This window comes from Convolutriloba macropyga, chromosome 13, assembly GCF_964194025.1.
Source record: "Convolutriloba macropyga chromosome 13, txConMacr16.3, whole genome shotgun sequence".
Lineage (NCBI taxonomy): Eukaryota > Metazoa > Xenacoelomorpha > Acoela > Convolutidae > Convolutriloba > Convolutriloba macropyga.
Window position 1 is genome coordinate 5,453,856 of NC_134480.1, and position 21,495 is coordinate 5,475,350.

Below are 21,495 nucleotides of genomic sequence, written 5' to 3' on the forward strand. Positions count from 1 at the left end.
AAGTTCAAGAGACATCTACTGAGAGCTGAGCAAAGAAATGCAAGCACACAAACATTGAGATCGTCCTTCTTTGACCGAATTCAGAAATTTAAGAACTCAAATAATGAGAGTGAAATAATAAAAATTTGTTGATTGTTTACTAGATGGCCATGGAATAATTGATAACCTCATGTTGTACTTTGAAGTTAGAAAGTAATAAAGTTTTGATACTAAAATATTTCAAATCTAGTGTATATTCTAAAAGTCGAAATTTGAATTCAATTTGTTTGTTAAATGTCGAATATTCAAACAACATTTTTTGATAAAAGTCAAAAATAGAACCTGAGATTTTTCGTTAAAAATCAAAAATGTTACCAAATTGTGCTAACAAAATGTTCAATTTTGTCTCAATTTTCTTAGTTTTACGGCATGATTTTAAGCAAAAAACAAAAATTTTTATTGTTTTTAAAATGACAAATGTTGACTCTGTTCTTGCAGCTTAAAAATCGAATTTAATAATTTTTTCTTAGAAATCGAATTTTTTCTCGACATTTTTTGTTAAATATCAAAATTAAATTCGACAATTTTCTTAAATTTCAAAATAAATTCGGCAATTTTCTTAATTAAACAAAGCTTTTATTAATATCCAAGTACCTAAATTATCAAGCAACCTTTCGTGTTAATCTTTTATTCTGAAAAACTTGAAAAAATTAGTTAAAATTTTTATATTTGAAAATATAAATTTAATACGAAACACCTAAAAGGTTTTAAACAGCTTTATTATTTTTAGGAAAAAATACAAAATAGCTTACAAAATTGAACATAGAACTCTTTCAAAAAGAGTTTCAATAACATATTCTGGCAAGTTCTGAATTTCAATACCGAAACCTCTTTGTCGCTCAATTCTACCAGTTAGTTGGGTTGGTTGAACAGTGACTGGGGTATTAGGTACATCACTCAAAAAGATAGGGTTGTGAGCTGTTCCTACCTCAATTGAAGGAGCTGTCATCGAGGGCGTAAGTAGATCCATAGTACTGCGCTGGAACAAAGTTTTCCAGATCGTTAAATGACGTGGTGGTACTAGTATCGATACTCAACTCGCTATTTTCTCTACTATGAGCTCTTGAAACCATTTGGAGAATATTGTTTTCCACCTCCGAGCTTGATGTCTCACCTACCTCCGGTGAAGTGAACCAGCTGTTTGGAATTTGCCCTTTCTCCCACGGAAATGTGTACTGAATGTTTCCAGCGACGTAGTTGGCGGAAAAACCAGATCTATTACGTGAGGATAGTGGTGTCCACTAACAACAGCGACTTCGTGTCCCATCGCGTGAGTTCCGAGCTGATTCTCTAAGATTGGAACCTGACCCTGATGATATGTATCAAACTGTTGTCGCTGGTGCTCAATAATGTGCCACACAGTAATGGGTAAACCGATCACTGACTCATACAGTCCGTTTGATAAATCTCGAACTCCTGTCCGAGCAATCTCCTCAGTGAAAGAAACTGAGTACAGAAGGTTATTATTTTGAACAGTGAACTCCATTTTGGATTAAAAGATAGAAGAGATTTTTTGTTAGAAAGTGTTGAGAAGGGAACGAAAGATTCCTGTTGAGAACGTGATAAAAGTGATCAGTGGAGAGTAAGTTAGAAAGCAGCAAATTCATTTTTTAGGAAGAAAATAGAATATCTAATTTAGATTTAAACAAAAGTTAGAACTAAAGTAAGTATTTATTAATAAGAAGAATGTGAATGTTGGAGCTCGATAGCATGACAAAATGTTGACGAGTAGTTAGTATAATGGTGAGAAACAGTAGCGATGATGTTTTCAGACAAGCTGGATCAAATGATAATGTCAAAATCAACAACCTCTATATACAATCAGAGAACATTAACCAAAGATGGAAGATTTTACGAGAAAAAAGTGACGTTTAGCTTGAAATTTCTGGAAGAACTGAAATTCAAATCCAAATTTTTTAGGAAGTGAAGGATACGTACAAGTTTCCGACTAAGCTTTTATCTAGAATGGACTATTTTAGTTAAAATGAGGTGACATAATTTAACAAAAAACTCCAGCTTTGATAAATTTTGTCCAATTCGTTAAATTTCAGATCAATCTCGAAAAATGTTCCATTTTTGGAATCAAATTTTTGTTTATATACGTTAGGTAAACGAATTCCGAACCTGATCCCTACTCCCACTGCATTGTAATCGTTGTAGTAACGGAAGTACAAAGCACTCTGTAGTGAAGAAGTTATTGTTATTGGGTCTGGGAGAGGAACAAAGTTTGTTTGTGAAATATTTGTGTACTGCTCCACTATATCGGGGACGGAGTTCAAAATGAACAACAATTCGTACTTGCCTACATGCAATTCTGAGGATAAATTGAAAGACTGTTTCGCAATAAACTCCTCATATTCAAAAATTTTTTAATAGAGAACGTTGCATACTCAAGACCTAAATCGTATTATTCTGTTGGATTTTGAGAAAATGTCCAATAAATTGTAAAAAAAGTATGAATCTACATCTATTTGGTCAATTTTGTATGCATCAGTAATACCTTCTTTTCTCTTGTAAATCTTCTACAATTTTTGTAAGTGGTGTTTGATCAACATGTTTCTCAAAAGATCAATATTTCACGTATTAATCTATTAAAACAAAAAAAAAGTTTAAAGAGAAAACGAGATAAACAAAACGATATCCTTAACTTTTACAACAAGATTCTTAATACTAAAATTTGATTGGTTTGTAGTTTGTAATATAATCACGTTAGCGTCAATTGTATAGAAGTTATCGTCAACTATAGTAGGAGATTTCTTCTCTAATGTTTTAATATTATTGTAAAAACACAATTAGTGTACTATCGATAAAATTACAAAATTATTTCGTTTACAATAATATTTGTATTCTCTAAGTGAGCAAACATCTGACAGACAGATTTTGTTAAAAGGTCTGTTTTGGGATGAAAAGTATTGTTTTGTAAAAAAAAGTAACACAAATCAGCAATATGACAACTAAATATAACTTCAGATTTCCAATTTTCCTCCAAGGAAAAATATTACACACTTTGGATGCTTTCTGGATTTAAATACAATGTAGAATGCAACACTGTGACTGCTTCATAGGAAGTTCTTGAACTTTTTATTTCGTACTGTTACTAAAAATGGAAATTACGCCATTTCCTTATATGGAAATAATGAGTCATACGAGTTACTCTAACTAACAAACCAAAAATTGTATTCATTCTCACTTTGTTATCAGATACAGTTGCTCGGTTTTTTACCTGAATTTCATTCAATTTTATTTGGATCAAAACGGTACAATGCCTTCTCTTGATAGAAATCTAACTGTCAAATGCACAAAGTGCGAGAAAATGGTTGTCAAGCACCAAATTGCTCGACACAGAAAATCATGTGATAGTGGGACTTTAAATTGTCCCAAGTGTCCACATTTCTATACAAAGAGGAAAAAGGACTTAAACTACCACCTTGCTAAGCATCACGCTCCTCAAGACAAGAAGCCTAATACAGTGTGCACTAGATGCTTGGAGGAATTTCCAAGTTTTTATTCTCTTCAACAACATAAGAGACGGAAGCAGGGAACATCGAGCAAATGTTGGAATCAAATCCAGCAAAAGCTTGAAAGAAGTATTAGAATCGGAAGAATTGGATAAGAACAACGAACAGTTACAGCAGGAAGTTAGTGCCTGTCAACACTTCTTTGACAAAACTGAGATAGAGAATGGTAGACATAGAGTTTTCAATTTTAAATTGTGGAAACTTCATCCAAGCGAAATTAATGAAAAACTGAGGGAAGTGTTTGAAAACCTTAACTGCGCTGCAAAAATAAATTTACCGCTTAGTTTTTTTACGAAATGTGGACACAGACGAATACCGATACTGTTATGCTCATGAGAACAACACCTTCTTTGAGAAGTCTCATTTACATTGTTCTAAGGGGGACTTAGTCTCACTTCAGGATAGAGTAGAGAAAACGGATTTGGTTGAGACTTGCGCTCAAGAAAGGGCAAATACAAAATGGCGGTATGCACTAACTACGAATGTAACAATTTTCTGTGCTCTTCTCAACAATATCCCAATGGGATGTATAGATGCTGTTATACCTGAGCAGTTGTTGAGGAGATCAGATGTTAATTGTCTTGTTACGAATGGATACGGAGAAACCTACAAGCACTACCTTTGCTTGTTTAGAGCTGTGGCTGTTCACTTGTATGGATCATCTGAGCTGGAAACAAACGCCGCTAAGTTGTTCAGTGACTTTCTCCACGAGTCTGGTCATGATGCAATTAACTTTAGAGGAGTGTCAATGCATCACCTTGTGTTTGTTGAAAACGCTATAAAACACAACTTTTTCATTTATGACATTGATATTGAGGGCGGGGATTTTGTAGGTGAACTTGCAAGAAGAAGTATTGAGATGTACGATAACCTATTGCGCTTCAACAACCACTTTTGCTATGTTGATGATATCAACACGTTTTTCAAACGATTCCGCTGTCCTAATTGTGATACTTTTATTAGGCGTGCTGGTAACTTCCACCGCCACGTAAAATCTTGTAAAGATAGGATACAGCACGTTTGTCCGAAGAGTGTTTACACTTTGAGAGAAACTTTGTTCGATAAACTTGACGGATTTGGAGTTATAAATGAGGAAGATCAAAAACTGTTTAAAAACTTGGCTGTATTTGATTTCGAATCAATCTGCGTTCCATCTAATGAACTAAAAGATACCAATACAACTACTTGGATAGGATAACATGAACCAATATCTGTGTCAATTTCCTCTAATCTATTACAAAAACTTATTTTCCTATGCAACAAAGACCCCAAGACACTGATTGTATCTTTTGTTGAAGCACTAAAAGAACTAGCTAGCAAAAGTAAAGCAGAAATGTTGCAAAATTCAAAAGTGAATTCTATTGTCGAGAAGCTAAATGAAAGGAAAAATGAGAATACTCCAATGTTTGAATTTCAAAATATCGAAGAAGAAGAAGAAATTGATATGTCGACTGAATTCCACCAAATTCGGAAAAATCAACTTCTCGAACTACAACAACATTTTGAACGTTATGTGAACACTGTATTTGTTTTCAACATTTTGATCGTTATGTCATAACTGTATTTGTTAGCTGTATTTGGATTCAACAGCAGGAAAAATGATCTGAATCTTATCAAGTCTTATTTACTACCCTCCCTCATTCACGAGCGCGATGTTCAACCAACGGTTATTAAAAAAGCTAATCTTTTTGTATCCTTTAAATTTGGTGATGTACAGTTTCTCGATATTCTAAACTTTCTTCGTGGAGCAACATCGCTAGATTCGTTCCTCAAAGCTTACAAGACAAATGAGACCAAAGGGTTTTTCCCTTATGCATGTTTCGCCTCACCAAACAAATTGGACGCAACTTTCCTTCCCCCTTACGCATGCTTCTTTAGTAAGTTGAGAGATCACAATCCCTTGGAGAAAGAATTTACGGATTTCAAAAAAATGTTGAAGAGTGGATTTTCACAACAGGAGGCTCTGAAAAAACTTAGGTTGATGGTAGTGCCCCCCTCGGGAGTTGACAACTACAATTACTTGGAAAGTGTGTGGGAGCAAGAGCAAATGACATTTTTTCTAGACTTTGTCAGGTGGTATAACAACAAGGATATTGTTACGACACTAGAAGCGATGCAGAAAATGGTCAAATTCTATCATAACAAAGGGATTGATATGTTAAAACTGGGTTGCACACTACCTAATTTGGCAAATATTTGTCTACACAAATCAACTAATAACAATTTTATCCTTTCGTTGAAGCAGACAAAGATTTACATGATAAAATACGCGAGGATATGACTGGTGGTCCTTCTATCGTCTTTACTAGAAAAGCGGTTGTAGATCAAACATATCCGAAGCTCAGAAAACATTTGCAAATCAATTGTGGGTATAGACGCCAGTCAACTTTACCTTTTAACCGAGGAAGTTTGAGAATATGGTTATGTCGTACCTACAATCTCAGCGTCCTAACTGCACTATTGAAAGTTACTACACAACCGGAACTCAGAAAAAGATTGGTCGTTTTAATGTAGACGGATTTTGTGCTCACTGTAAAACCATATTTGAAGCAATGGGTTGTTACTTTCACTTTTGTGCATGTCAGGAAGCAAGAGCAAGTATGTCAGAGGAAGAGACTCAGAGAGGACTCAAGAAACGGGAATACGATGAACTAAGACGAGACTATTTTCGGAACAAAGGATATAAAGTTGTTGAGATATTGGAATGTAACTGGTGGGAAACTCTCAAAGGTGACGAATCTGTAAAAATTCACGTGAGAAACAATTTCCCATTCAAAATACCTCTGACTCAAAAATCTCTACTTGCTAAGATAAGAGAAGATAAATTTTTTGGTTACGTTCAGTGTGATCTCGAAGTTCCAGATGGGTTGAAATACAGGTTCTCAAATTTTCCACCAATCTTCAAAAACTTTAATGTTAGTCGAGCAGATATTGGTGATTAATTGAGTGATTATGCAATTGATAACGATTTACTCAAGCAACCACGACGCATTTTGATTTCGAGCTTCAAGTTGGAGAATGGAACAGTCATAACACTTTTACTCAACTTTTACCCCAGTCTTGGTCTGAAATGCACCAAAATTTATCGCTTCGTTCAGTACACACCCAAAAAATGTTTCAACATTTTTGTCCAATCAGCTGTTGTTGCAAGAGGAGCTGGAGATGAAAATCTTGAATCAAGCGTTGTAGCAGAAACACTGAAACTGTTAGGGAATAGTTCCTATGGTTACCAAATCATGGACAGAAGCAGACATACAGAGACAAAATACCTGAACGATGAAAAGACACACAAAGCTATCAACGGGAAATTGTTTAAGAGACTTAGCAGTGTGTCGAAAAAACATTACGAAGTTGAACTTGTAAAATCAAAATTTGAGCACCGCGAACCGATAATAGTTGGCTTTTTTATACTTCAGTACGCAAAATTAAGTATGCTGGAGCTTTATTACAATTTTTTGATAAATTTTGCGATGTCGACACTTTCCAAGAGTTAGAAATGGACACTGACTCCTTTTACTTAGCTCTAGCACAAGATAATTTGTACGATTGCATTCGTTCATCTAAAAAAGCAGAGTGGGAAGCTCCGAGGGAACACGATTGTGATGATTCTTTCAAAGCTGATGCTGTACAAAAATTCTTCCCTAGATCTTGTTGTGATAAACATAAAAAGCACGATAAGCGTGAACCAGGACTGTTCAAGGAAGAATTTAGATGTACTGAAATGATTTGTCTCTGTAGCAAAACGTATTTTTGCTACGATGCCAAATCGGATAAGTACAAATTCACCAGCAAAGGTCTAGACAAACGAACATTGGAAGAGACCGGAGATGGTCCATTGGAAAAGTATCTGCGAGTGATGGAAGAAATCATCAATTTAATATCTTTAAGTAGAGGATTTCGAACAATCAACCACTGCGTCGCTACCTATGAACGAACAAAGAAAGCACTCTCTTATTTTTATCCTAAACAAAAAGTGTTATCTGATGGAATTCATACTGTACCCCTGAACTTGTAAACTATTTTTCATATTGTGAGCGCTCTCTGTTGTGTTTAAAATTACTTATAATGTACTTCATTAATACTGTGTCTGTCTTTTTGTGCCTTCATAATTCATTCTTTTAAAAATTTTCAGTTTTCTCAATTTTTAACGGTGGCTTTACCTAGTCTTAATACGTTTCGGCGGCTATACCTAATCTTAATGCGTTGCGGTGGCTATTCCTAATCTTAATACGTTGCGGCGGCAACTCCTAATCTTAATACGTTGCGGCGGCTATTCCTATTCTTAATACGTTGCAGCGGCTATTCCTAATCTTAATACGTTGCGGCGGCTATTCCTAATCTTAATACGTTGCGGCGGCTATTCCTAAGCTTAATACGTTGCGGCGGCTATTCCTAATCTTAATACGTTGCGGCGGCTATTCCTAATCTATTAACGTTGCGGCGGCTATTCCTAATCTTAATACGTTGCGGCGGCTATACCTAATCTTAATACGTGGCGGCCGCTTTTCCTATTCTTAATAATTGGCGGCCGCTATTCCTAATCTTAATACGTGTCGGCCGCTATAACTAATCTTAATACATGTACGCCGCCTATGCCCTATCTTAATAAATTAGAGTAGACCCTCTCTCAAAAATACTCCTATACCCTATCTTAATACATGGAGTCTACCCCCGCCCCCACCCGTGGGGCCTTGCTCGCCCTATTACTACTCCAATCAGTGCTCTCTCTATGTAAAAATATCAGTTTGGTATCAGGAAAAATAATTTTTTTTGGTCATACTATCACAGAATACGGAATCAGCCCGAACAGAGTGGAAACTGGATAATTTTCGGCCAATATGCCTATGCTAAAAACAATAACGCAAAAAAGACGTTCAGTTTGCTGTGTGCAAGTTTTCAAAGAAATATACGAAATCTGGCAATCAAATTGCCTGCATTTTTTGTATTTTAAGAATCATGAGTGCATTTGGAGAAGAATGAGATCGCCAAGCTGGGAGACTGAGTTCAACTATTCATAACTTTTGTAGGTGATACTTTTCATATTTTTTGGTGTCTGTGAGCGTCTCTGTAAACCAGGAGACAAATTAAAAGTTTTTGTTCGTAAAAATGCTTGTATAGGAAACACCAAGTGTTGTTTAATGATAAGAAAACTATTTTTCCATTTCGAAGAAAAACTCCGAAGTTTGGAAAAACCTAAACTTGAGAACTATTATTTTTCAATGGTGTCAATTCAAAGCTTTTAGAGAAAGCTCATAAAGTTAACCTACATGTTATTAACAAGTAGATGTAGAATGGAAAAACTCTTTGAAAACTCGGACAAATAGGAAAATTTACTTATTTTTACTTCAATTTCGGGTTTTTAAATTCTTTTAGCACAAATTTTTTTTTTAAAAAATCCAGCTGATAACAAAAAAATCCAATTGTCTGTCGATGTTACTATTTTCGATAAAATTGCCTAAAGAGGTCCAGACATGGTTAAAAAAATAGTAAAACAAAAAATTTTAATGAAAAGTGATGAAACATGAGTAATTATCAGTTGACAAAAAAAAATTTCAAAAAAACTTTTCCAGGTGCCTAGCATTGTTCTTTAGTGGTTTAGTTTGTGTGTGTGTGTATGTGTGTGTGTGTGTGTGTGTGTGTGTGTGTGTGCATATTTTTGAGCGCAATTTTGTGGGTGTGAGTGCCTTTGTGTGCAAAGTGTGCGGTGTGTGAATATATGAAACAAAGAGTGAACCCCACTTTTTCAAGAAAAAAACACTTCATAACACAAAATTGAATCAGTTGAAACCTGGACTAAATAAGTTAACCTGTACTTCCTTGAGTAAGATATGAGGATATTAGAACAGTCAATAATGAGACTCGGTAACAGGTCGACAAAGAATTGCAAAGAGCGCAAAGTTCAAAATTATGTTTCTTTTATTGAAAACAACCAATTACCTATCAACTGGGTTTATTAACAATGTTAGTTTATACCTCAATGGGATGCAAATCACATCTCACAATATCCATATTATGTCAACAAACAACAAAGAGATAGAGAAACCTAAAAAATTTCAATTAATTTTAACAAGAGAGCGCTGTTGCAAACGTTAAAATCATAAACTACCACCTGAAAACTTTAAAGATGTTCAATTGAACAATTCTTCAACGCCTATTGAGCAAACCCATTAGTGTGATAATGTGGCAAGAGAACTAAAAAACCTCAGAAAAACCTCAAAATTCCACAAAATTACTTCTTTTATGAAAATGCGTAGTACCAAATCAAGGAAACAATTAACTGACTATAAAAGCATAAAATAGCTTGGTTCATGGTTCACGAGAAAGTGGATTCCACCTGCAGTTAAAAAGCCCACAATAAATAATTGACAGCAGTAAGAAAAATTACAAAGATAAAAAAATACTGATTTTTTAAAACAACTCTTTTCAAAATTTCAAACAAACCATGAGAAAAGAAACTAACTCATAACCAAGAAAGTTAAATTGCAACCGTTTGGGAACCTAATTGTGACCGTTTTACGTGAGAAGGAATCATAAGACATCAAAAAACATAAAATAAGAATTTTTTTTCAAACAATTGAATGAAGAGTCTGTTAAATCATAAATAATCGAAGGCCCTGAAAGCCAGAAAAAACATTAAACTGATAATTTTACCACATCCGCTTATTGGGTTTCTTAGCAGTCTTCCTCGAAAAAGGTTCTCTATTTAAAAGACATGAAAAAGGACAAAAATTGACCAGTATCAAAATCTTACGAATTTTTGTTTGAAAACAAATTTCTAAGCTCTTAAGATGTCAATCAAAACAGAAAGTTGCTGATCTTTGTCAACAATGACACAAAGTTACTTGTTGACGACAATGAGAACAGAAATCTGGAACTACAATTTTTTCAAACAAAAACAATATTATTGAAAGTAAATAAAAACGATAGCTAAAAACTGCAGTTTTTGAATAGATTCATTTAGACATCGATAGAAGGAAGCCATTTTTTTGTTGTCAATAATATATTTTGCGACAACAAAAGAACGACAGTTAGATGCAAAAAAATTCTATTAAATTTTGAGAGAGATGGTTTTGCAGCTTTTAAGACTGTAAGCTTTTCACTGATACCTTCAAAAGAACGTCACTTACAGCAGTCCATCATTGTCAGTTTGAATTACATTTAATTCAAAACTTTCTAAAAGGAACAAACTACAACCTCAAAGGCAAATCTGCAAAAACCAAACACCTGTTATCAATTTTGGAAGTAGTAAAGCCAAAAACCATCCGTTATATATACAAAAATATATAAAACAATTGTGGAGAGTTTTTTATTCACATCTCATGGATTAAACTTTGTCTTTTATATTTTGGGACTGAGCCACATGTGGGCAGAAAAAAGATAAAAAGTTGACAAATTTCGAAAGTTTCACTGTTATTTTCTTCAAACAAATTTATTTAAAAGCCTCAAGAGGCATTACGTTACATCTATAAGCTTTTATAATTCCAACTCGAGATCCTAAAGAACTTATTTGAGTGCTTGATTGTAATGTCAAGAGGCCGCGAAAAGAATGACAAATGAAAGCAAAACAAAAGAAATCATTTAAAAATTACGAGAACACAATGCCATAGTCTTTAAAAAATGAGATTTTCTCTAAAAAACGAGGTAAAAAGAATAATTATTTCATTGCAAGAATCCAAGATGTGTCCAAACCTATCCTCGATTTTGCTGCGCGTCCAATAAAAACAATTAATTATTCCATACAGTTGCAAAAAAGGATCAATTAGCAAGGAGATATTTTAACAAAGCAAAAAGATACGATGTACTTTCTATAAACGTTGATTTATTTTATCCAAAAACTCGCAAAACTTTAACTACTGAAGTTTCTTTTTTTGGAGGTTTCAAAGGTTATGACAGCATATTTCAGGTGTTTACTTCAGGCATATTTAAACAAAGAGGGATAAAAAACGTAATAGGAGACATTTTTGGTTTAAAAATTCTGGAATCCAAAAAAAAATTAGCCAAAGTATTAACCAAAAGACTAGGACAAGACCAATAGAAAAGCCTCATCTATCTTTGAAAGTAAAACCAGCAACTTTTTTGAAGACAATTTTACCAAAATAAACAAAATTGACGAACTTTTTGTCAAAATTACGGAAATTGTGAATAAGAACAACAGTATTCTGACTACTATTCTCAAAATTTTATACCTCGATAACTCCGCAACTAACGAAAATCAGAAAATTCTCGAAAGTTTCACTGACATTTTCTTCACACAAATTTATTTAAAAGCCTCAAGAGGCATTACGTTACATCTATAAGCTTTTATAATTCCAACTCGAGATCCTAAAGAACTTATTTGAGTGCTTGATTGTAATGTCAAGAGGCCGCGAAAAGAATGACAAATGAAAGCAAAACAAAAGAAATCATTTAAAAATTACGAGAACACAATGCCACAGTCTTTAAAAAATGAGATTTTCTCTAAAAAACGAGGTAAAAAAATAATTATTTCATTGCAAGAATTCAAGATGTGTCCAAACCTATCCTCGATTTTGCTGCGCGTCCAATAAAAACAATTAATTATTCCATACAGTTGCAAAAAAGGATCAATTAGCAAGGAGATATTTTAGCAAAGCAAAAAGATACGATGTACTTTCTATAAACGTTGATTTATTTTATCCAAAGCTCGCAAAACTTTAACTACTAAAGTTTCTTTTTTTGGAGGTTACAAAGGTTATGACAGCATATTTCAGGTGTTTACTTCAGGCACATTTAAACAAAGAGGGATAAAAAACGTAATAGGAGCCATTTTTGGTTTAAAAATTCTGGAATCCAAAAAAAAATTAGCCAAAGTATTAACCAAAAGACTAGGACAAGACCAATAGAAAAGCCTCATCTATCTTTGAAAGTAAAACCAGCAACTTTTTTGAAGACAATTTTACCAAAATAAACAAAATTGACGAACATTTTGTCAAAATTACGGAAATTGTGAATAAGAACAACAGTATTCTGACTACTATTCTCAAAATTTTATACCTCGATAACTCCGCAACTAACGAAAATCAGAAAATTCTCGAAAGTTTCACTGACATTTTCTTCAAACAAATTTATTTAAAAGCCTCAAGAGGCATTACGTTACATCTATAAGCTTTTATAATTCCAACTCGAGATCCTAAAGAACTTATTTGAGTGCTGGATTGAAATGTCAAGAGGCCGCAAGAAGAATGACAAATGAAAGCAAAACAAAAGAAATCATTTAAAAGTTACGAGAACACAATGCCACAGTCTTTAAAAAATGAGATTTTCTCTGAATACATAAAATAATTTCGTTTTGCTTCATTTTGTAGTAAATAGGATTGGTAATTAATTGGGACTTAATTTGAGATTATTCTTGTCGGTAGTCAAAATGAAAATAACCAAAATGCGAAAATATTTTGAAAGAAACACCGCTCTAAAATAATACGAACAATTATTTCATTGCAAGAATCCAAGATGTGTCCAAACCTATCCTCGATTTTGCTGCGCGTCCAATAAAAACAATTAATTATTCCATACCGTTGCAAAAAAAGGATCAATTAGGAAGGGAAATATTTCAACAAAGCAAAAAAATACGATGTATTATCTATAAACGTTGAGTTATTTTATCCAAAAACTCGCAAAACCTTAATTAATGAAGTTTCATTTTTTGGAGATTTTAAAGGTTATGACAGCATATTTCAGGTGTTTACTTCAGGCATATTTAAACAAAGGGGGATAAAAAAAACGTAATAGGAGCCATTTTTGGTTTAAAAATTCTGGAATCCAACAAAAAATTAGCCAAAATATTAACCAAAAGACTATGACAAGACCAATCGAAAAGCCTCATCTATCTTTGAAAGTAAAACCAGCAACGTTTTCGAAGACAATTTTACCAAAATTAACAAAATTGACGAACATTTTGTCAAAATTACGGAAAATGTGAATAAGAACAACGGTATTCTGACTACTATTAAATTCTTCTGTAAAATATCATTCTTGTTATTCTCTCATTTTGAGAAATTAATTTTTCTACTTAGTTAATAACGCTTTTATTCCGCTTGCGAAAGTCCATAACCCAACAGGTTATGGGCCCAGCAATTTTCTAAGTCTTAAAACTAATTTCTAAAACAAAACTAATTGTTGTTGACAGTCATAATCATTTTCTGCTTAGTACCTTTACTTTTCACAACTGTTTTGCCTGGTCAAACTACGATGGATCAACAGACAGTGAAGCTGCTTACCTACACAGGAAAGGCACAGGACTTTCCAATCTGGAGCACAAGATTTGTGGCAATGATGCAGACGATGGGACTCTAAAAATCACTACTTGGGTCAGAGGAGCAACCCAACGAGCCTGCACCACTAGCCAATGGGGCGAGCAACGATGAAAAGAAGAACCATAAGGTGCTGAAGGATGCATTTGAGAAGGAAGTTGCAGACATCAAGGAGAAAAGGAACAATGTGTGATGCCATCTGGCACTGACTCTAGATGCAACAACCCTCATGCTGATGAGACATGACTATGTGGGAAATGACGGAACCGGAGATGGAGCAAAGGCTTGGAAGCTTTTGCAAGAGAGATTTCAGAGTGTGGAGACGCCGACAGTGGTGACTTTGGTGGCACAGCTTGCTCGACTGCAGCTCGAGGATGCTGAGGATTTGGATAGCTTCTTCATCAGAGGACAGGAGTTGCTCACAAGGCTACAAGAAGCAGGGGAAGCAGTCTCAGAGACACTCTTCAACGCCTTGGTCCTCAGTGGACTGCCAATGAGGTATGAAAGTTTATTTATACAGGAAAGCTTTAACCCGGCAACGAACTTCACTTGATGTTGCGGTGCATACCCTTCTTGTGGTATGAGCTGCTTTTTTAAATCTTTGTATTCTTGACCCACAAAACACTGCTGCTCGTCAGTTTTTTTCTTTACGTTTTCATGGATTAATTAGATTTATGTTATCAAACTCATATTTGTTTTCTATTATTACGTTTGGTGTAGTTCTCTTTACACCTATAGGAGTAATCTGATCTTCTTCGGACATGGTAGAAAACTCTGTTTCAAATTGGTTCTCCCCATGAGGCTATTAGTCTAGCCAATCATCAAGGCGTTCTCTGTTTTCATGGAAAGAAAGAAATCGAATGCCTTACACACTCTTTACTTTCGTGCTCGAGTTTTGTTCTAACATTAACTGCTCCACTTCTCCTTCTTCTTCTAATTCAATATGTCTCACTTCTAACTCTCTCTTCTCTCTGGCTCGAGAAAGAGAGAGTTTTCGTTCAATTTCAACTTCATCCCGTTTCCTTACTATAGCCGCTTCTTGAGCTAACGGCCTTCTCTCGCTTCATTGTGAAGAAGTTGTCGATACTCTGCTTTTGGTCTGAAAAGAGGCTTCTTTTAGGGTATTTGAGGTCACAATCGTCAGTTTTCTCTATCCTTGATGAAACAAGTTCACCCAATTTTTCGTCTTCAGTTTCTTGATTTGTTTTATTTGCGCTAACTTCTGCATTCATTGGAGTGCTCTTCTCTGGGTCTCCAAATGCGACACTGGCTGTGGCTTCAGCATTTTTAGGTTGCGCCTGTTCTTCAACAGTTTCAGTTCGAGAAACTGGTGCAGTTAATTGGGGTGCTGCTGTGGCTGCGGTTACGATTTCTTGTTTTCTTCCCCTTTAGTCTTGAAACGATACAGAGGGGCTCGTTTGAAGCGCTTCAGCTTCAGTAATGTACTTCAGCCAAAATTCTAACGTGGGTGCTAGATAGTTCTGCAATTTTGTTTTCTGGAAGGACTTTTGTTATTTATATCAGTTGAGAACAAACTGATCCTTTTTATTTAAATGGTCTTCAAAAATGTCCATCAGATTCTCTATTTTTTCAATCTCGTTTTTGACTGCTGCTACAATTCTTTTCTGTTTAACCAAGGTATTTATTTCTTCCTTTAACGTGTAACATTGCGCCCGCTAAGCAGTCATCTGCTCATTGTTTTTTGCATTTTGCGAAAGATTTGCTGAAGGTTTCAACTCTATTTGCCTCTTTTCGAGAGCCCCTATCATTCTATACCAAGCTCTCCATTGCACAATTAATCTCTCAAATCTTTTCTAACCGAGCATACAATTTCTCGTTCTTGTCCATACTTCTCTTGTGAAAGTTTAGTACTTTCTGCTAATGCATATTTAAACACATTTGAAGGTTTTAATATCTCAGTATAATTTTTGCTAACTCACTGACTCTCATTTCTGCAGCTTTCGAATTCTCGTCACAACGAGCTGAACACAGTCTGCTGTTCAGATCGTCACCTTGCTTCTTGACTTCTGCAATCTGCTTCACGTAACCTTCCCATTGGAATTTTGTGTCAGGATCGATAAGATGTTTTTCAATTTTTGAAAATAATCGATATTGATTATCTTGAATAAACTCAAAGAAAATAAAGATAACAATCAAAGCCAAGGAAATTAAAACTCATTTGCGAACCAATAATATTCCGGTTCGCGGCACCGAATATAACGGCTGATCAATAACTATTACTTATCGGCCCTTTAGACCGGACCTGGTCGACCACAAATTTTGTTATATCTTGAAAATTGAAGTAAAATCTTAATTTTTCTCAAAAGTAAATCCTTTATAATACTATTAACTATCGATTCCATTGCTTCGGAACAAAATTGAAAGCGTACAAAAAACTCGCTGAAATTGGCTGGAAAATTTGTAACTTGAAGATGATTTTATTTCAAACAATATGTTCTCTGTTTTATTCTCTGAGCGAATGTTAAGCTCATGAAATGACAAAACTGGAGTAGAATCTATTGAACAATTCAAGCAACCGTTTTCTACTATGGTTGAGAGTAATCTCTAAACAAGTATATTAAATTTATACAAAAATGAGGTTCCTGTATTTTTTTACACAAATATTTGCTATTATAAGGCTATACGGGTACCATATAAGTATAAAATGACTATATAAAGTTATATTGCTTTCTATTAGCATCCGTTAATCTCAAATAATCTTTTGACTGCTTAAAATTTTGAAATATAAACTGAAATTAATTAAAGTTATCTCAAATATATAATATAAATTTTTGAAACAAAATAAGAATATCTCAGTAACTAATATAAAATTTGGGGAACCAGGAAAATCAGTGTAGAAGCACATTTTCATGCTATACGACGATATAAAACTCAATAAGCTGCAATGAATGAGATATAAACAGGGTGACATAAAATAAACAAAAAACTAAAAATTTTAAAAATAATGCTTCAAAAGGTCGCAAGCTTATCGTTTTCCCCCTTTAATCATGAGCAAAAACAATTGCCGTTTTTTAAACGCAAAAGGAGATTGGTTTTTTGAGTGAAAAACCATGAACTATTATCATCTTGGTTTTCAACACAGATGAGTTCCGCAGGCGAAGCTAAAAACCATCGGGATTTTCAGTTTCAAACATAATCAACCGTCAGAAATTTTAAGAGACCTTGCTTGTAAACTCTTTCAAGAAATAGTCAAACTGAATTGAACAACAGAGTCCTCCTCAATCAAAAATTTTGCAAATTTTTCAGGATCTTTCTTTAAGAAGTACATTCAAAAATCCTACACAAGGAACGCTATCACAACGTTTGACAACGTTATAAACAGAAAAATAAATTTTTTATGCAAAAACCAGCCATTTCTTATGTCTAGAGCCGGACATAGCGATTATCTTATGCGTTTAAGTACTGAACATTTCGACGATCTCTTACGTTTATTCACCGAATACACCGACGATCTTTTACATTTAATTATCGAACATTCCGACGATCTCCCACGCTTTAATACCGAACATACCAAATCGTCTGAAACCAAAAATATCTAATATCTTTTGCATTTAAAAATGACGATAACAACAAATCTTTTTGGCGTTCGAGACAGACAATGCCGAACAAATCGAACGTACTGATGCTTCCTTACTTTTGAAACCAAACAAACCGAAGATTTCCTACAGTTTTTTTGTTGTTTTTGTTCAACTAAGGGTTCAGTATTATCTCAATTTTTTCATAAACTATGACTTCACTCAGAAAACAGATCCACAGCTGGAAAATCATTTCCAACAGAAAATTCTTCCACAAGTTTCTTTGTATTTTGTCTTCCAAAGTTTTATTCCTCCAAATTTAAACGATTGTTTTTTGAGTTTGTTTTCATAAAACGAATAGGGAGTTTTTGTCAGACTTCTCATAAGATCTGAAAACAATAATTTTTAATACTTTATTTTTAGATTTTTATTTTGATTTTTATTCGAAATAAGAAACGTTTCACAAGAAGTTCACAAGACCCAATTTTTTCTAAGTCCCTGCTAAAAGACATTTTATCCGTTTCGCCTGTAAAAAAGATGTTGCTTAATACGGCTTGAAAGTATTATGTTGGAAGAGTGTGATGTTTCTATTCAGATCAATAGGTTTCCAGAGCACACTGTTTTCAGAATCAAGGCCCATTTAAAAGTCAGGAAAATTTCGCCCCTGCACTCGACTGGCACCAAATTAGAGGTTGAAAATGACTGCGTATAATGTCTATTGATGCTGTCTTCATAACATTTTAAATTTTTCTGATAAGTGTTCCAGAATATTTTCATCCTCAAAAGACACAAGCACGAGTTGAGAGTTTTTCGCAAGAAAACTTTAAGAGTTTTGGGGTGAGTAATATATATTCTCCACTGCAAAGCGTCGCGGTATTACGTATTAATGAATATGTTAAAAGCGGTGATTTGTTTTTCAAGTTTTTGCTTTTCGAGTTGAAATGAAAAGTTGTTATCGCTGAGAACACCAACCCCAAACTTTAAAAATAACGCATTATAACCCAATTTCTTAAAAACTTTCATGACCAGGGTTTGAAATTTCCATCTCCGAAAGTCTTCGAATTCTGATGAAGAAGCCTATTCTTTTTTTCTTTGCAACAACTGTCTCCTTTCGTATGTCTTCAAATCAATTTCTAATTAATTTAGAGTGAAATATCTGCGCTTAAATTTTGTAAGACAGAATCGCGCGATTCCGTCTGCTGATGTTTAGTCACCCAGGTTCAGACTTCGACTTATGCGAAGACCATACTCCACCGAAAAATGATACGAAAAGACCATGCTCGACTCAAACACACCTAACAACAGATGCTCACAGAGAACAGGTTTTTAAATTGTCTCAAGTAAAGTTTTGCGGAAATTATAATATTCCTGCTTTTTTGCAATTTTTTTCGGCGTAATAGATTCTAAATAAGCAGCATGCCAAAATTGTTTTAGAGAAATAAAATATTAGTGTGAATGGCGGTTCTAGTTTAGACCCCCCATCAACCCCTTCACACTGCCAGCCCATATATCGGTCTCCTTCACCCCTTCCCCCTGTAGCAGCCCCCCATCAAATTTCTAATACCACCCCTGCACATTGATCCACCCTTAACACAGTGACTCCACCCTTCAAATATATCTTGATCTTACCGCTTTGAGTTTGGATGGATATAGAATCCGACTATCGAGAGTTTTTTGGTCAATTCAAGCTTTTTGGTGCAAGTCTTTTGAAAAGAAACCTCTTATCAGACCATGCCTGACCAAAATAACCTCTGATCAGAATAAAGTGCGCTGGAACCTGTCTGTGATCAGAACTCGCGGGCGGAAATCACATCTGATCAGACCCAAATTAGAACATTGTCCAGACAATTATGTACCGATGACCAGAACAAATCCAGACCATCGTTCAGACGATTTTGCGCTTGAGATGACCCCTAATCAAACTATCTTTAGACCAAAAAAGCCACTTATCAGACTATTTTCTAACGATCGTCCACACCAACTCAAGACCATTGTACAGACGATTGTGCGCTTAAAACGACCTCTGATCAGACTATCCCGAGACCAAATATGCAACTGATCAGACCAATTCTCCACTTCTTCGCTTATTATTTTTTTGAAAATGTCGAAAATTTATTGGGTCAAGGACTTGTTTAAGGTAAACCAAATTAATATCTCAGACTAGTAGTATGCAATATATAAAACAATAAGAGCTGTCTGCCTAACGTTCCCTGGACAAAAATTGTATTGCTTTGGGAAAAATCGACCTACTCGCTTATTACTTTTTCAAAAATAAAGAAATTTTTTGGTTCAAAGAGTTGTTTAAAGTAAACGGAATTTATATCCCACTACCAGTATTATGTTGTCACTACAATCAGAATAGTCTGCCTGAAAATCCCATTCAGAAGTGACTTCTGATCAGACCATCCACAGACCGAAGTAACCTATGATCATACTAAAGTGCGCTCGAAATAAATCCCAAATCCTGTAATTCTGATCTGTGAACACACCGTTTGCGTTGGACTTGTTCTGATAAGAGGTCACTTCCGGATGGCACCTCTACCCGGATTCTGACTTCCTTAGAGTTTGTGATGAATTGGGGAAAATTTTCTTCCAGATGAATAGCCGAATTCATTCCATATTGTATTTCTGGATCAAATTAATAATTAACTTTGAACTTTGGAGGAATTCACTTTTTTCAAACAATTTTCAAACCACATTTACACCGAATTCACCTCTATTTATCCTTTGTTCCACCTTTACTAATTTTACTCCTGACACAATGACTTGAGTTTTAACTGTTTAAGCACTGGTATAGGATGTGCTGTTAGACGCATGAGCGAGCTGTTTAAAGAAGACGTCTCAGAACGCCTGTACGATCCCTCGATTAGAAAGGTGTTCTTCATCACTACTGACGGCCAGGCTTCAACGTGCGAATCTGATCTATCACCCTATCAAAATATACCAGTAACAACTTTTGCCATTGGGTCGAAGAAGGAGTCAGACTGGCCTACATTGGAGGCATTAGCTTCTAAGCCAGAATATGCCAGAAGATATGATACTTTTGAACAATTTCAGGCCGAGCTGCCCTCTTTACTTTATGACACGTGCAAGGTTGGGCAGCACGTGTCGCCGACAGGGAGAACTCCGAATGGTACAACCGGTTTGTCTTCTGATACAAAAATTAGTTTTGATATTGCTGGAATGATGTCGGGTGACGTTCGCTACTTTAAATTTAACATAAGCGAAGGATCCACCGCCACCTTGAAAGTGACCCCTATCAAAATTGATCTCAAATTGTTTGCGTCTTTCAGTAACTTGTATCCTAGTGAAGTGAGTTACGATTTCAAATCAGAATGCAATGCTGGAACTCAATGTAGTTTAGTAGTTAAACACCCGGCTCAGTTTACAAACGCTGTATGCGTAAACAAAGCACACAGGGGACTAAAGAGTATACCGTTACAGTAGAAGCTACCGGTGGAACAGGGCCTGAAGATTTGACCGCTGATATTGTGATTGGGGCTAACACCGGAGATGATTATTCATCTTCACCTGATCAAAACAAAACAGGCAAACCGTCTCAAAAACAACTAATCGTGCAAGCTCGAGTGGACTCATCAACGAAAGAAACAGTTTTTAAAATACTTATGGGAGCTAGCTTGTCAATTTTTTTTGATTGGTGATTATATCAAATGAGACATAGATACAATTCTTGAAGCAATACTACTTCAACTTAACTTCTAGTTTAAAATATATACTTTGCCACATACACAAAAATCTGTTTCTTTTTTCAAGCTCAAGATAATTGTTTTTCTACCTAATCAAAGATAATTATTAGTTCCCGATTCAAGTTGGTTCAAAAATATTAAGTAATCTGTAGTCACAAACTGATTCTATCACATATCAATATTTTTTTTCGGGCGATAAATTTTTTGCCTGCAAAAATGGACAAATTTAAGAAACAGATAAATAAAGTCAGAAATGCATTGAGAGAACTGGCCTATTTTTTCCAATCTGCAATGAGATTGTTGAGAGAAAAAATTTTTCCTGAAGCTCAAATTTTTGAAGATCTGATTGAAGTTTTGAATTGGTAACGACTGTTGATGTGTTTATTTTAATGATATTTGTAATAGATAAATATTTTGGAAGGTCTTG

General features: G+C 34.8%; 1 protein-coding gene across 3 annotated transcripts in view; it reads left to right on the plus strand.

The window, feature by feature from the left end:
- Positions 1–21,135, plus strand: part of LOC142351780 (uncharacterized) — a 43,488-nt gene extending 22,353 nt beyond the window's left edge. For all 3 annotated transcript variants that reach the window (XM_075403945.1, XM_075403944.1, XM_075403948.1), the window contains one exon: positions 20,148–21,135. In XM_075403945.1, coding sequence (XP_075260060.1) covers positions 20,148–20,808 — 661 coding nt within the window. In that variant the 3' untranslated portion in view covers positions 20,809–21,135. The remainder of the gene's footprint in view (positions 1–20,147) is intronic.
- The last annotated feature ends 360 nt before the right edge of the window (positions 21,136–21,495 follow it).